This window comes from Nerophis ophidion, linkage group LG11 (genome assembly GCF_033978795.1).
Source record: "Nerophis ophidion isolate RoL-2023_Sa linkage group LG11, RoL_Noph_v1.0, whole genome shotgun sequence".
NCBI lineage: Eukaryota > Metazoa > Chordata > Actinopteri > Syngnathiformes > Syngnathidae > Nerophis > Nerophis ophidion.
This window is the reverse complement of record NC_084621.1, coordinates 33,759,602-33,775,432: the sequence shown is the minus strand read 5'-3', so window position 1 is coordinate 33,775,432 and position 15,831 is coordinate 33,759,602. Positions and strand designations below refer to the sequence as shown.

General features: G+C 43.3%; 1 protein-coding gene across 1 annotated transcript in view; it reads left to right on the top strand.

The window, feature by feature from the left end:
* galnt1 (UDP-N-acetyl-alpha-D-galactosamine:polypeptide N-acetylgalactosaminyltransferase 1) overlaps positions 1-15,831 on the top strand; it is a 148,000-nt gene that overhangs the window by 88,127 nt on the left and 44,042 nt on the right. The window contains exons 3-4 of the mRNA XM_061915712.1: positions 12,114-12,266; positions 12,342-12,510. Coding sequence (XP_061771696.1) covers positions 12,128-12,266; positions 12,342-12,510 — 308 coding nt within the window. The 5' untranslated portion in view covers positions 12,114-12,127. The remainder of the gene's footprint in view (positions 1-12,113; positions 12,267-12,341; positions 12,511-15,831) is intronic.

Below are 15,831 nucleotides of genomic sequence, written 5' to 3'. Positions count from 1 at the left end.
GAGGAAAAGAACCATAAGGACCGTTCTAGGTGCAAAGTTGAATAACCAGCTTCTGTGATGGTATGGGGGTGCATTAGTGCGCAAGGCATGGGTAACTTACACATCTGTGAAGGCACCATTAATGCTGAAAGGTACATACAGGTTTTGGAGCAACATATGTTGCCATCCAAACAACGTTGTCATGGACGCCCTTGCTTATTTCAGCAAGACAATGCCAAGTCACTTGTTACAACAGCGTGGCTTCATAGGAAAAGAGTGCGGGTACTAGACTGGCTTGCCTGTAGTCCAGACCTGTCTCCCATTGAAAATGTGTGGCGCATTATGAAGCCTAAAATACCACAACAAAGACCCCGGACTGTTGAACGACTGAAGCTCTACATAAAACAAGAATGGGAAAGAATTCACCTTGAAAAGCTTCAAAAATGTGTCTCCTTAATTCCCGAAGGTTTATTGAGTGTTGTTAAAAGAAAAGGTGATGAAACACAGTGGGGAACATGCACTTTCCCAACTACTTTGGTACGTGTTGCAGCCATGAAATTCTAAGTTAATTATTAGTTGCAAAAAAAAAAAAAGTTTATGAGTTTGAAGATCAAATATGTTGTTTTTGTAGTGCATTCAATTGAATTTCGGTTGAAAAGGATTTGCAAATCATTGTATTCCGTTTATATTTACATCTAACACAATTTCCCAACTCATAGGGAAACGGGGTTTGTACTTTGAGATGAGTGAAATGCATCCATGTCGTTGTCCCAAGCATCAATGTGTAGTAGAATGTTTTCTCCTGCGTTGACAAGTTGCGTCATGTTTTAGGACAGCGGTCAGAAAAGACAGCCCAGAGCAAACATGGGGTATGCTATGAATTTATGACCTTTCACGCTTGTCAAAAATGTCTGGAATTTTCAGTAGTTCAAGAAATAGCTTATTAATAATAATTACCGTATTTTTCAGATTATAAATCGCCCCGGGTTATACGTCGTACCGGCCGAAAGTGCCCAATAAAGAAAGAAAAACACATATATACGTCGCACTGGAGTATAACTCGCATTTATGGGGGACATTTATTTGATAAAATCCAACACCAAGAATAGACATTTTAAAGGCAATTTGAAGTACATAAAGTATACTGAACAACAGGCTGAATAAGTGTACGTTCTATGACGCATAAATAACCAACTGAGAACGTGACTGGTATGTTAACCTAACATATTATGGTAAGAAACATTCAAATAACTATAACATATAGAACATGCTATACGTTTACCAAACAATCTGTCACTCCTAATTGATAAATCCGATGAAATCTTCTTCCTCAATGTCGCTTCTAAACAACTCTGCCAACCCCAAAGGTATGCGGCGGTTCCTCTTGTCGTTGTTTTGCTGCATATTTCACTACGTCCATCTTGTAATCTGGAGTACATGATTTCCTTTTCGGTCCAATTTTTGTTCAGCCCTTCTCAGTTTTTATAAGTTACCGCTAACGATGAAATTATCCATTTTAATAGCCACAGCAGTAGCTTATGGCATATAGCAGTTAGCATTCCATGACCCACAATGCACTTCTGCCATGACCCTGCCCCGCAAAATTCTTATTTGTTGACGTGTATGTGACGATTGCTGACGTGTGTGTGACGATTGCTGACATTTTCTTCGTCTCTTCCGCGAATGAGATAAATAATATTATTTGATATATTACGGTAATGTGTTAATAATTTCACACATAAGACGCACCCCCGGCCAAACTATGAAAAAAACTGCGACTTATAGTCCAAAAAATACGGTACGAATTTTAAGTTTAAGAGTCTAATAATTATTCTTGACTATGACTACTGACACAAAAAGTACAATAATGTTTTTCAATTCATATAAATGATGACAGATGACTGAATCAGTAAATAAATATGCTGTATATTGGGGATTTAACAACTACGGGTATTAATGATAAACCACATTAAAATTCCAGACGGTTAGTATTACCATTTTAAATTATATTATTGTGAAACTGTGATTAATCTAATAAACTCAAAGACCATTTATACTGCTAATTTATTTCCTGGAGAAGCAAGCTGGCCCACTAATCACATGCTAGCTTTATTGCTAACTAGGCATGTAATAATATGAAAATTTCATATAGCGGTTGTTGTGAGCAAAATTATTACGGCCGTTATCGCGGTATTGTTGAATGTGCTCAAAGAGTACTCTACTTTCTCCACACTGAAATCTTTTAACCATAATACATAGCTAAAATAATTTGACACAATATACTTTTTAGCAAAAAAACAAAACAAAACATTAAATATTGTTTTGGCTTTTTAAGAGACAAACTCTGATTTCAAATTTTGTTCTTTTTAATTTGTAAAAGTTTTTTTTTTTTAAACATTGATAAAATGTAAAGGATGAAGGCAAATTGAGTGCTCTCTTGGCTTCCTTTTAGGTTTATATGACATCACGCAAGTTTATATCCTGTGTAGACAATAGACAATTCCGTCTGAGTCGTATTCTTTTGTGTATAGATTGATCACTACGTGCTAAGAAAGCATAGCCTGAAGGTTCAATGTACACAATCACATTTCTTCGTTGCTCAGACAGACAATAATCTAATGTGTTTATATACATTTAGATTGGGGTATGTCATTTCATAATGGGGAAAGACGTTAATCTTAATATCTCCTATATTCGTGTTAGCATTTAGCGCTCCTCAATCCGTGAGTTTATCAAAGTGTGGTTATCATTCACGTTTTTTCGAACATTTCAATTTAAAATGGTATTTACTTTCGTCAGGAGTTTTACCGTGGCAGTCATTATTACTATTTATCGTTCCATTCCTAATGCTAACGCGAATAAAAGGGACATTAACGTCTGTCCACATTGAAAAGACATACCCCAATCAAAACTTATATAAACACATTGTTGTCTGAGATATTGAATTGTGCACATTGAACCTACTGACTGGGCTGAGTGTTGAGTTTTATCCATCCATCCATTTTCTACCGCTTATTCCCTTTTGGGGTCGCGGGGGGCGCTGGCGCCTATCTCAGCTACAATCGGGCGGAAGGCGGGGTACACCCTGGACAAGTCGCCACCTCATCTTGAGTTTTATCCATCCATCCATCCATCATCCTCCGCTTATCCGAGGTCGGGTCGCGGGGGCAGCAGCCTAAGCAGGGAAGCCCAGACTTCCCTATCTCCAGCCACTTCGTCTAGCTCTTCCCGGGGGATCCCGAGGCGTTCCCAGGCCAGCCGGGAGACATAGTCTTTCCAACGTGTCCTGGGTCTTCCCCGTGGCCTCCTACCAGCTGGACGTGCCCTAAACACCTCCCTAGGGAGGCGTTCGGGTGGCATCCTGACCAGATGCCCGAACCACCTCATCTGGCTCCTCTCGATGTGGAGGAGCAGCGGCTTTACTTTGAGTTCCTCCCGGATGGCAGAGCTTCTCACCCTATCTCTAAGGGAGAGCCCCGCCACCCGGCGGAGGAAACTCATTTCGGCCGCTTGTACCCGTGATCTTATCCTTTCGGTCATGACCCAAAGCTCATGACCATAGGTGAGGATGGGAACGTAGATCGAACGGTAAATTGAGAGCTTTGCCTTCCGGCTCAGCTCCTTCTTCACCACAACGGATCGATACAACGTCCGCATTACTGAAGACGCGGCACCGATCCGCCTGTCGATCTCACGATCCACTCTTCCCCCACTCGTGAACAAGACTCCTAGGTACTTGAACTCCTCCACTTGGGGCAGGGTCTCCTCCCCAACCCGGAGATGGCACTCCACCCTTTTCCGGGCGAGAACCATGGACTCGGACTTGGAGGTGCTGATTCTCATTCCGGTCGCTTCACACTCGGCTGCGAACCGATCCAGTGAGAGCTGAAGATCCCGGTCAGATGAAGCCATCAGGACTACATCATCTGCAAAAAGCAGAGACCTAATCCCGTGGCCACCAAACCGGAACCCCTCAACGCCTTGACTGCGCCTAGAAATTCTGTCCATAAAAGTTATGAACAGAATCGGTGACAAAGGACAGCCTTGGCGGAGTCCAACCTTCACTGGAAACGTGTCCGACTTACTGCCAGCAATGCGGACCAAGCTCTGACACTGATCATACAGGGAGCGGACCGCCACAATAAGACAGTCCGATACCCCATACTCTCTGAGCACTCCCCACAGGACTTCCCGAGGGACACGGTCGAATGCCTTCTCCAAGTCCACAAAGCACATGTAGACTGGTTGGGCAAACTCCCATGCACCCTCAAGAACCCTGCCGAGAGTATAGAGCTGGTCCACAGTTCCACGACCAGGACGAAAACCACACTGTTCCTCCTGAATCCGAGGTTCGACTATCCGGCGAAGCCTCCTCTCCAGTACACCTGAATAAACCTTACCGGGAAGGCTGAGGAGTGTGATCCCACGATAGTTGGAACACACCCTCCGGTCCCCCTTCTTAAAGAGAGGGACCACCACCCCGGTCTGCCAATCCAGAGGTACCGCCCCCGATTTCCACGCGATGCTGCAGAGTCTTGTCAACCAAGACAGCCCCACAGCATCCAGAGCCTTAAGGAACTCCGGGCGGATCTCATCCACCCCCGGGGCCTTGCCGCCAAGGAGCTTTTTAACTACCTCAGCGACCTCAGCCCCAGAAATAGGAGAGTCCACTACAGATTCCCCAGGCACCGCTTCCTCAAAGAAAGACGTGTTGGTGGGATTGAGGAGGTCTTCGAAGTATTCCCTCCACCGATCCACAACATCCGCAGTCGAAGTCAGCAGAACACCATCCGCACCATACACGGTGTTGATAGTGCACTGCTTCCCCTTCCTGAGGCGCCGTACGGTGGTCCAGAATCGCTTCGAAGCCGTCCGGAAGTCGTTTTCCATGGCTTCCCCGAACTCTTCCCATGTCCGAGTTTTTGCCTCCGCGACCGCTAAAGCTGCACACCGCTTGGCCCGTCGGTACCCGTCCACTGCCTCCGGAGTCCTATGAGCCAAAAGAACCCGATAGGACTCCTTCTTCAGCTTGACGGCATCCCTCACTGCTGGTGTCCACCAACGGGTTCTGGGATTACCGCCACGACAGGCACCAACAACCTTGCGGCCACAGCTCCAATCAGCCGCCTCGACAATAGAGGTTCGGAACATGGTCCACTCGGACTCAATGTCCCGCACCTCCCTGGTGACATGTTCAAAGTTCTCCCGGAGGTGTGAATTGAAACTCTCTCTGACAGGAGACTCTGCCAGACGTTCCCAGCAGACCCTCACAATGCGCTTGGGCCTGCCAGGTCTGTCCGGCATCCTCCCCCACCATCGCAGCCAACTCACCACCAGGTGGTGATCGGTAGAAAGCTCCGCCCCTCTCTTCACCCGAGTGTCCAAAACATAAGGCCGCAAATCCGATGACACAACTACAAAGTCGATCATGGAACTGCGGCCTAGGGTGTCCTGGTGCCAAGTGCACATATGGACACCCTTATGTTTGAACATGGTGTTTGTTATCGACAAACTGTGACGAGCACAAAAGTCCAATAACAAAACACCACTCGGGTTTAGATCCGGGCGACCATTCTTCCCAATCACGCCTCTCCAGGTTTCACTGTCGTTGCCAACATGAGCGTTGAAGTCTCCCAGTAGGACAAGGGAATCACCCGGAGGAGCACTTTCCAGTACTCCCTCGAGTGTACCCAAAAAGGGTGGGTATTCTGAACTGCTGTTTGGTGCGTAAGCACAAACAACAGTCAGGACCCGTCCCCCCACCCGAAGGCGAAGGGAAGCTACCCTCTCGTCCACTGGGTTGAACTCAAACGTACAGGCTTTGAGCCGGGGGGCAACCAGAATTGCCACCCCAGCCCGTCGCCTCTCACTGCCGGCAACGCCAGAGTGGAAGAGGGTCCAGTCCCTCTCGAGAGAACTGGTTCCAGAGCCCTTGCTGTGCGTCGAGGTGAGTCCGACTATATCCAGCCGGAACTTCTCTACCTCGCGCACTAGCTCAGGCTCCTTCCCCCCCAGTGAGGTGACGTTCCACGTCCCAAGAGCTAGCTTCTGTAGCCGAGGATCGGACCGCCAAGTGCCCTGCCTTCGGCTGCCGCCCAGCTCACAATGCACCCGACCTCTATGGCCCCTCCTATGAGTGGTGAGCCCATTGGAGGGATGACCCACGTTGCCTCTTCGGGCTGTGCCCGGCCGGGCCCCATGGGAACAGGCCCGACCACCAGGCGCTCGCCATCGTGCCCCAACTCCGGGCCTGGCTCCAGAGCGGGGCCCCGGTGACCCACGTCCGGGCGAGGGAAATCTGGGTTCATTTCGTTGTAATTCCATAGAAGTCTTTGAGCTGCTCTTTGTCTGATCACTCACCTAGGACCTGTTTGTCTTGGGAGACCCTACCAGGGGGCATGAAAACCCCCAGACAACATAGCTCCTAGGATCATTGGGACACGCAAACTCCTCTACCACGGTAAGGTAGCAGCTCAGAGAGGAGTTCTTGAGTTTTATATTTATCTTAATTTGAATAGAATAGAATAGAAGTACTTTATTCATCCCTGGGGGAAATTCAGCACCACAGTTCGCTCACAATAAACAATGATTATAATAAATAATATAATATATATAATTTATATATATATGAATATATGAATAATATATGAATAGTATAAATATGTTCTACATATATTCTACATTTAAGTGCAGTCAAGGAACATATGCATTATACAGTCTGATGGCTGTCGGTATGAAGGACCTCCTGTGTCGTTCCGTGTTGCATTTTGGGAGTCTGAGCCTTCCACTGAACGTGCTCATTCTCTCCACAAGGTCCGAGTGTAGTGGGTGGGAGGTGTTGTCCATAATGGCTAGGAGTTTTTCTAGACTTCTTCTCTCTGAAATACCACCGCCAAAGAGTCAAGCTCCACTCCCACCACGTTACTGGCCTTCTCTACCAACTTGTCCAGTCTGTATGCGTCCCTCGCTCTCAGTCGGCTGCCCCAGCAGGCCACGGCGTACAAGAAGGTGTGCATGTGCAGACTTGATTCGGGAACATTTTATGTTTCTTATGTGAAGGAAAATACATTGTGTATCTGTTTATACATTTTTAAAATACAACTTCTATACAAAATACAATTTTAGTTTGTGTATAAATACGGGGCAGCACGGTGGAACAGGGGTTAGTGCATGTGCCTCACAATACGAAGGTCCTGAATAGTCCTGAGTTCAATCCCCGGCTCAGTATCTTTCTGTGTGGAGTTTGCGTGTTCTCCTCGTGACTGCGTGGGTTCCCTCCAGGTACTCCGGCTTCCTCCCACCTCCAAAGACATGCACCTGGGGATAGGTTGATTATTATCACTAAATTGGCCCTAGAGTGTGAGTGTGAATGTTGTCTGTCTATCTGTGTTGGCCCTGCGATGAGCTGGTGACTTGTCCAGGGTATACCCTGCCTTCCACCCGAATGCAGCTGAGATAGGCTCCAGCGACTCCGAACGGGACAAGAGGTAGAAAATGGATGGACGGATGGATGTATAAATACATTTTGAGTACATTCAGCAATACTATGATAACAAGGATAACCGTTATAATTTTGGTCAGTTATTATATTAGATCCACTATGGACTGGACTCTCACAATATTATGCTAGATCCACTCGACGCCCAGGGGGGGGGGGGAGGGGTCCCCAAATCTGCGGTCCCCTCTAAGGTCTCTCATTGTCATCCCATTGGGTTGAGTTTTTTCTTGCCCTGATGTGGGATCTGAACCGAGGATGTCGTTGTGGTTTGTGCAGCACTTTGAGACACTCGTGATTTAGGGCTATATAAGTAAACTTTGATTGATTGATGATTGTTGGTCACAGTAACCGTGATATGAAATGTTCTTATAGTCAATTGTCCACCTCAAGTTGTTTCAGTTCTATTTAGGGGTCAGTTGTTAGTGTCTAAAGTTGTAAGCAGTGCTTTAACAAAACTGTTTATTATGTATAGCTATAGGGAGGCGCAATCAACCGGAACAAATAAACCCCAATTATTTTTCACCGCAGCTTTAAATAGCTCAATTTTGTCTGTTGATCTTAACTAAAGCACTGAAGTCAGCAAAAAGCCCTGTGTCTGCTAATGCTAACTAATTCTAACCTTTATCCTGAGTCTAGATCTAATTTATCATTTTTCCAGCGTGTTTTAACGTGAGGATGGGCACAATATATTCACAAATTTACACACACATGCTCAGTGCCAACAGTTACTTTTGATTGTGACAGTAGTGTGTGCAAAAAAATGAGAATAACCATAAATTGTTATTTACTCCAGCACAAAGACAAATTGATTCCTATCATTTTTGATCATGTAACAGAAAAAATATGTTTTGTGGGTCCAGAATAGCCAGTCCCCTGTAACTGCACCTCTGTTGATGTTTTTCTGATTTCTTTATGTAAATGTTTAGGACATATTGTCGACATTTTGTACGCTTTTCGTTAACCTTGTGGAAGTGCTGCTTAGACAAGAACATCTTTGGCTGCGCCGGGAGAACAAACGGATCTTCCCTCTATCATTCTGCTTTGCATGGCACTTTGTGGCACTGCAATCCTATCAGGTGGAATTTAGAAACGCCGCGGTGCACTTCTACATCCTTCCACGGCTAAACTAAGCGAGGTCGCAGCCAAGTTTGCAGTGCACAAACACCTTCTTGTCTACCTTCTTGAATCGCCGTGGCCAAAGTAATTTTCTTCCTCCTCCTTGTGCTGCTGTAACCTGAGGAAAGACTGAACATGGAGTCAGTGGAAGAGGAGAGATGGTGCTGCAGGAGAGCCGGAAAGGAGAGCAGAGGAATTCTAATGTGGCTCTGTCTGTCTGTCGCTGCCTGCCAAAGAAAAGCAATTACTGTCACAGCTTGTCTCTCGTTGACTTGTGCGTGCGTGCGCGTGTGTGTACACTCGATGGCGCTTTAGTGCACTGGGATTTGCCGTGTTGCAAGTACAAATGGCAAATTGGCTTATACACAACAGGTTGTTTAAGAGCTCTGGTGGAGATCTCTATCCCCCTATGCAAGTATCTAAAGCACTGCTTTGTTGCTGTAAAAGATTCATTATTTTATACAAGTGGCTGTGAGTGTGGAACACTCCATCACAAGTCTCAGTTATTATTTGAGTTTAAAGCATCTTCAAACTGGTTTAAAAAGTAGGTCAAATGTGGCGGCATCTTAAATTAAACCTGGCTGTATTTTAACTGCTCCGCCTTCTGTATAATTCCTTGCATAAAGCCAGGGAATAAAATCATTTAAAGCTGCATGATAATTGGTGATTAAATGTACATTGTTGTGTAGTACCTCGCTTTGCGTGTAGCATATGGCAGCTGCGGGCCATAAACCAGCCTTGTCACATTGCTGCCTCTGCTTTACACATTACACCACCCTCAATCTCTCCTTGAGATTTGAGCCCCATTTTGAACGCTGCTTTTAGCTGTGAGAATGTTAAGGCTGCTGCCTGGAGCCTCCCATCTGCTGTAATGTTTTTAAAATGAATATACTTCCGTGTTTGTTTATCCCAAACATTTTACATGTGACAGTTTTGTCAAGATGGATTACTATAATATTGAATTAACGACTAAACTCCTTTGGGGAACAAAGGCAATATTGCCATATTTCTACAGGGTGGGAGGGATGACAAAAAAAGGTAGGATAAAGTATTATTTCCCTTTAATTGTGGGATTCGAACCATGACACCGACATGCAGTGATGCATGGGCCGATTGTCAATAAACCAGTTATAGAAGCTATTTGCAACATTTACACAGGTGTCTAGAGGGCGCTAACTTTCCAATGTATTTTACACATTACATCCCCCACACCACCCTTTTCTGGTTTCTAGGATGTAATGACGTATCTATGTACGTAAGTAACACATGTACACACATTAGCTTTGGGTGTTGTTAGCTAATAATAGCGATTTGGATAGCTCTGGTGAGCTGTCATTGAATGTATTTTCTATCAGAACAACAATATACCTGCAAATTGCAGTTCTTTGCAAAAACTGCAATGTTTCCTAAGTAATTGCTTGTCAATTTTATTTTGCATATTTAGGATAATTAAGTTGACTTTCCATTTACAATGGTAAAAAAGTTTATTGCATTTGAAGCTGTTGGTACATTATTATTATTATTATTATTATTATTATTTCTTATGATTATATTAGTGCTTAATTTGGGTTTAAAATTATGCTGACATAATATCGTTTATCTGCAATTTGTGGGAAAAATATCGTCCAGTGAAATTTGTTAGCGGTCGAGGCCTTAATGCAGTTACAAAAAAAAGCTTTTTTTTTTTTTTTTTTTTTTTTTTTTTTTTTTTTTTTTTTTTAATAGCACTCTGCATTGATCCAAGAGCAGTCAGGTGTACCTAAGGTTGTGACCGGGTGAATCAACAGTATACACTGTTGATGAGGTTTTCAACTGTTTTCAATGCATTGATGTTTGTCTTCAAGATATCAGTGTACATTTTCGAAATATAAATTCTGAGCGGGGCGAGGAGGGTTTTATTTGGAATCTAAAAGGAACGCCTGCATTAACGAGCAGTTTGCAAACATAAGCAGAAAGTAAGTTTTGAATGTGACTGTAGAGCAAAATGTACGCAAAATGTATACCAAAGCATTTCCAATAAATAGACAATTTTGTTACGCTAACAACCCAGTATACCATAAATATAATTAATCCACTATTACCCTTTATTAGTATTGGTTCTTGCAAACATTTCCCATAAAATAAGTCTTAAATATCTCACTCTTTAATTAGTGTAAACAAATTCCACATTCACCCATTCCCACACTGATGGAGGGAGCTCCCATGCAAGGCGCTAACCAGCACCCATCAGAAGCAAGGGTGAAGTGTCTTGCTCAGGACACAACGGACGTGACGAGGTTGGTACTAGGTGGGGATTGAACCAGGGACCCTCGAGTTGAGCACGGCCACTCTCCCAACTGTGCCACACCATCCCTGATGACGCCAAATTCAATAACTGAACAATCTTGATCTAACCACACTTTATCCCGTCAACCTAAAGTGACGCAAAAACTTTATCAGAGTTGTTTTTGTTGAAATCAAAACAGTTTGACCAAAGGAATGTGTCTCAAGTGTTTTTACCATGTGCCGTTTACCATCTTGCATCCTCCCCCAGAGCATAAGGCTTCAAATATTGGACTTGAATCTCCCCTCCTCGCTCTCGGCTCATCGGCGTCTTTGCACACTTCTTCAGAGCTTTCGTTAAAGTTTTTGCCCTGTCAGAGTCACCAATGACGGGCTGTCTAAAAGCTGCGGGGAGTGAAAGTTTTTTCTTGGCTTTCCTACCCCATCCTATCCTTCTTGTACTAAGTGACACACTGAGATAGGCTTAATAATATTAATATATTTACAGTATATGTACAGAACATATGTAAAAGTAAGGAGATTACTTTTTTATTTTAACTTTTTTTTAAATTTAATTTTATGTTTCTATTTAGTATACAGTTTATACTTTTTATAGTGATGGTATACAATAGCTGGTGGGCGTAACTACTGTATGAATTTTACAGTACATCTTTGTTATTGTTGCCTGCTTGCCCACTCAGGTTCTTATGCAGATCATGCCTTAGTCCACCTTTTCGAACTCATGCTGGGGTGTATCGTGCTTAAGCAGGGCAGGTAGAACTTATACTCATCCTTTAGTCAGCACTTGAGGGACCAAGTGTGCTTGAGCACCTTATTGATTGCTTAGTGCGAGTGCACTCTAAGTCACACAGAAGTTTCCTGGCAGAAATATAGTCATTGTTTGCAGCAGTAAAGAATTGTTAAAGCTACAGCTCAATAAGCAGAAACCAAGTTCTATTCATTTTGCCAGGGGACAGAAACGCAATAAACTTCAAACTGACTGTGAGTCTCCAAATGTGAGTAAAAAGAGAGGCGGTGATAACCAACAACAGATAAGAGGCGACTCAGACAGACTGACAGAAGGACAGACGGGGGTGCTTAGAAGATGAACCGCAGGAGGGCTTGGCAGTTGAAGGGGAAAGAGGAGAAAATGCACTTACTGTGGAGAAGAAATGGAAGGAGCGAGCGCTTAAACAAAGTCGCCCACTACTGTTATCGTAAACTGAGCTTGATTGCTTCTGTTATGACTTTATTTCAGGTGACACTTCCAGGATGCGGAGATTTGCCTACTGCAAGGTGGTTTTGGCCACCTCTCTGGTGTGGGTGATGCTGGACATGTTTATCCTGCTCTACTTCAGCGAGTGCAACAAGTGCGATGACAAGAAGGAGCGAGGACTGCCTGGTAGAGATGGTGAGCATTTTTTTTTATGGACAAATAAACCGGCGGCGAACTCGCTCAACATTTATTTGTATGTCTCTACGGCAGATACCATCGCGAGGCCACGGGATGGCCCCGGTGAAGGGGGGAAGCCTGTGGTGATCCCAAAGGAGAACCAGGAAAAGATGAAGGAGATGTTTAAAATTAACCAGTTCAACCTCATGGCCTCGGAGATGATTGCACTCAATCGGTCGTTACCCGATGTTCGGCTAGAAGGGTGAGCCTCTCATGTTCCTCCAGCTAGCTCAAGTTCTCCTTTGAATGAATGTGCATTGTTGGGACTGGCCACATTTGGTGGTGGTGTCGAAATGCAACACACCATGCAGTACTCTATATCAGTGGTTATCAACCTTTTTTCAGTGATGTAACCCCCTGTCAACATTTTTTTAATTCAAGTACCCCCTAATCAAAGCAAAGCATTTTGGGTTGAAAAAAAGAGACCAGGAAGTAAAATACAGCACTATGTCAACAGTTTCTGATTTATTAAATTGTATAACAGTGCAAAATATTGCTCATTTGTAGTGGCTTTTCTTGAACTATTTGTAAAAAAATATATAAAAATAACTAAAAACTTGTTGAAAAATAAACAAGTGATTCAATTATAAATAAAGATTTCTACACATAGAAGTAATCATCAACTTAAAGTGCTCTCTAAGGGGATTGTAATAGAGATCCATCTGGATTCATGAACTTAATTCTTAACATTTCCTTAAAAAAGAAATCTTTAACATCAATGTTTATGGAACATGTCCGCAAAAAATCTAGCTGTCAACACTGAATGTTGCATTGTTACATTTATTTTCACAGTTTATGAACATTATATTCATATTTTGTTGAAGTATTATTCAATAAATATATTTATAAAGGTTTTTTGAATTGTTGCTATTTTTAGAATATTTAAAAAAAAATCTCACGTACCCCTTGGCATACCTTCAAGTACCCCCAGGGGTACGCGTACACCTATTTGAGAACCACTGCTCAATATGATTCAATGCAGCAAACTGCAACCACAATACTAAAAATAATCATCACTGTTTTTCACACAAAACTGATAAAAACTCAGCAATATTATCTTTTATGAAAACATTTGTTTGTTTTATTCCATGGGTGAGATAGCCATTATTGTCATTTTAGCGTCGTATGTGTCAGCGCAACTTCTTGCTCCATCTTTTGCGATTAGGTGTTTTTGAAGTGAAGCACATTCTTAGTTTTCCCACCTGAGATTGCCTCTACCAACCTCAGGCCAGACTTGGTGCTCTGGTCCCCTTCGGTGAAGACTGCTTATGTCATAGAGTTCACAGTCCCATGGGAGAACTCTGTGGAGGAGGCTTATGAACGTAAGAAGCTGCGCTACTCAGAGCTAGCAGAAGAAGCAAGGCAGCGTGGCTGGAACAACAAAGTCTACCCAGTATAAGTGGGATGCAGAGGATTTGTGGCGTCGTCTACATCAGACTGCTGAGGGAACTCTGCAGCCACGGTCAGGCTCTGCGGAGGACCTTCAGAGCAGTCTCAGAAGCAGCAGAAAGAAGCAGCCAGTGGATTTGGCCCAAGCGGAAGAACCCCGATTGGGCCCCAAAAAACAGCAGTGTAACAGGGTGAATTTCGGGAATAGTTGAGCACGAGACACAAGCTGAGGACTGATCATTCTTCCGCGGGCCACCTTTGTGGAGGGTGTATAGTGTTTGAAGGCCGAAACACCCAATGATGCAAGGGCACACGACTGAAGATGTGTCGCTTGTCTAATTGTCCTGGAATTTAACCCTGACCAAGTCTCATATCCCACAACTCACAAGAACACCCCACCTCCCACACTCCCACGTTGTCTGTCTACCACTCTTAACAAGGACATCTCGAGTGAGTATTCTCCACATTTGGCACAAGGGACTGTTCAACATCTGTCCTGTGTTTTTTTTTATTTTTTATTCCGTATTTCTATTCCCCCATTCAGCCTGCGAACACGCCCACCCTGTGTAAGTTAGGCAAAAGCACTGAAAGGGAAACTGCGCTTTTTGGGATTTTGCCAATCATTCAAACTCTTTGTGGGACAAGAACACATGTTTTTATTTTTGTATGTATTCTGACTCATAAATAAACACTAGCAAAGGTCAACTAACAATGGAGGTAATGGGACTTGCTCTTTCCCACCTATAAAGCGCTCTAAAAAAACATCCGAAAGCCTCATCATTGTTTTATATACATGGTGTAAGTATATATGTAATGTAGTAACAGGCACATTCATAATAACTTGGCCTGTCAAGTGATTTGTTTTTTAAAAGCAGATTAATCATACCCTTAAACTGTGATGAATCATGATTAATTAAAGACTATTATGTGCTTGCATGAATAAAAGGTGTTATAGAAAATACCACAAAATTTGGACACAGATGCAATTTTGTAGTCAAAATGTCATAAAAGAATGTTTTTTTTTAATGTTTTACTGGAACGCAAGTTATCGATTTGCTTATAACTTGGTGACAATAAATATAGTAAGAATTACGAGCACATTTTGTAAGTCTTGGCAATAATATTACCAAGGTACAGATGTACAGTACATTATTTTATATAATGTAGTAAACACACCCATAACTAACTTTACATGCATCATGTACATCAGCATTTACTCTTCCTTAGTTTAACCTGTTGCTTAAACAAATAAGCTTATTTACCTTTTCAGATTACAGCGCTGATCTCTTTTTAGTACAAACTGTACGACGGTAGTTGACGACATGACTGACATCTTGCAGCACTGTTTCCTTACAGATGATAAGTGGCCTACATGTGGTGGTTGCCCATTTAAGAAAAGCCATTATTTAACTTATCTATGGTAAACTCAGCTAGCATTGCTTATTGTCCTCTATTTGCTGCCCATGTAGCATTAATGCTAGCGGTGCCATCCTCTAGCTAATGCATACTTGCCAACCCTCACGAATTTTCCGGGACACTCCCGAATTTCAGTGCCTCTCCCTGAAATCTCCCGGGACAACCGTTCTCCCGAATGTCTCCCGATTTCCAGCCAGACTTGAGTGAGGACAGCCTGTTGTCACGTCCACTTTGCCTCCATATAAACAGCGTGCCGGCCCAGTCACGTTATAACATCTACGGCTTTTGCAGCTTTGTGCGCAACTGCACACACAACAAGAAGGAGACTATCATATATGTCTCCGTTATCCATAGGTTTATCTATAACCCATAAAGTAGGCAGGCACGAAGCTCTTTCTTAGCGTGTGTTTATTCCAGCCGGCATGTTAATACATTGACACACAACATCCGGATTCCCATTCTGCATTGCTTCAAAACTACAGCAAGTAGTAATGTCCAAAAATAAATAGTGACAGAGAATAGAACGAGGATGGACAATTCAACCATAAACACTCCTCCCCTGCAAATTAAATTTCACAGATGCGGCCCATACCTTTGCACCTTCAAAGGTTTTGCTACTGGCTGCAAAGCGTTGCACTTTCAAATACAACAATGAGTAGAGAGGAGTGTTATGTGTGTGTATATATGTGTACGTAAACGAACACTGAAATTCAAGTAT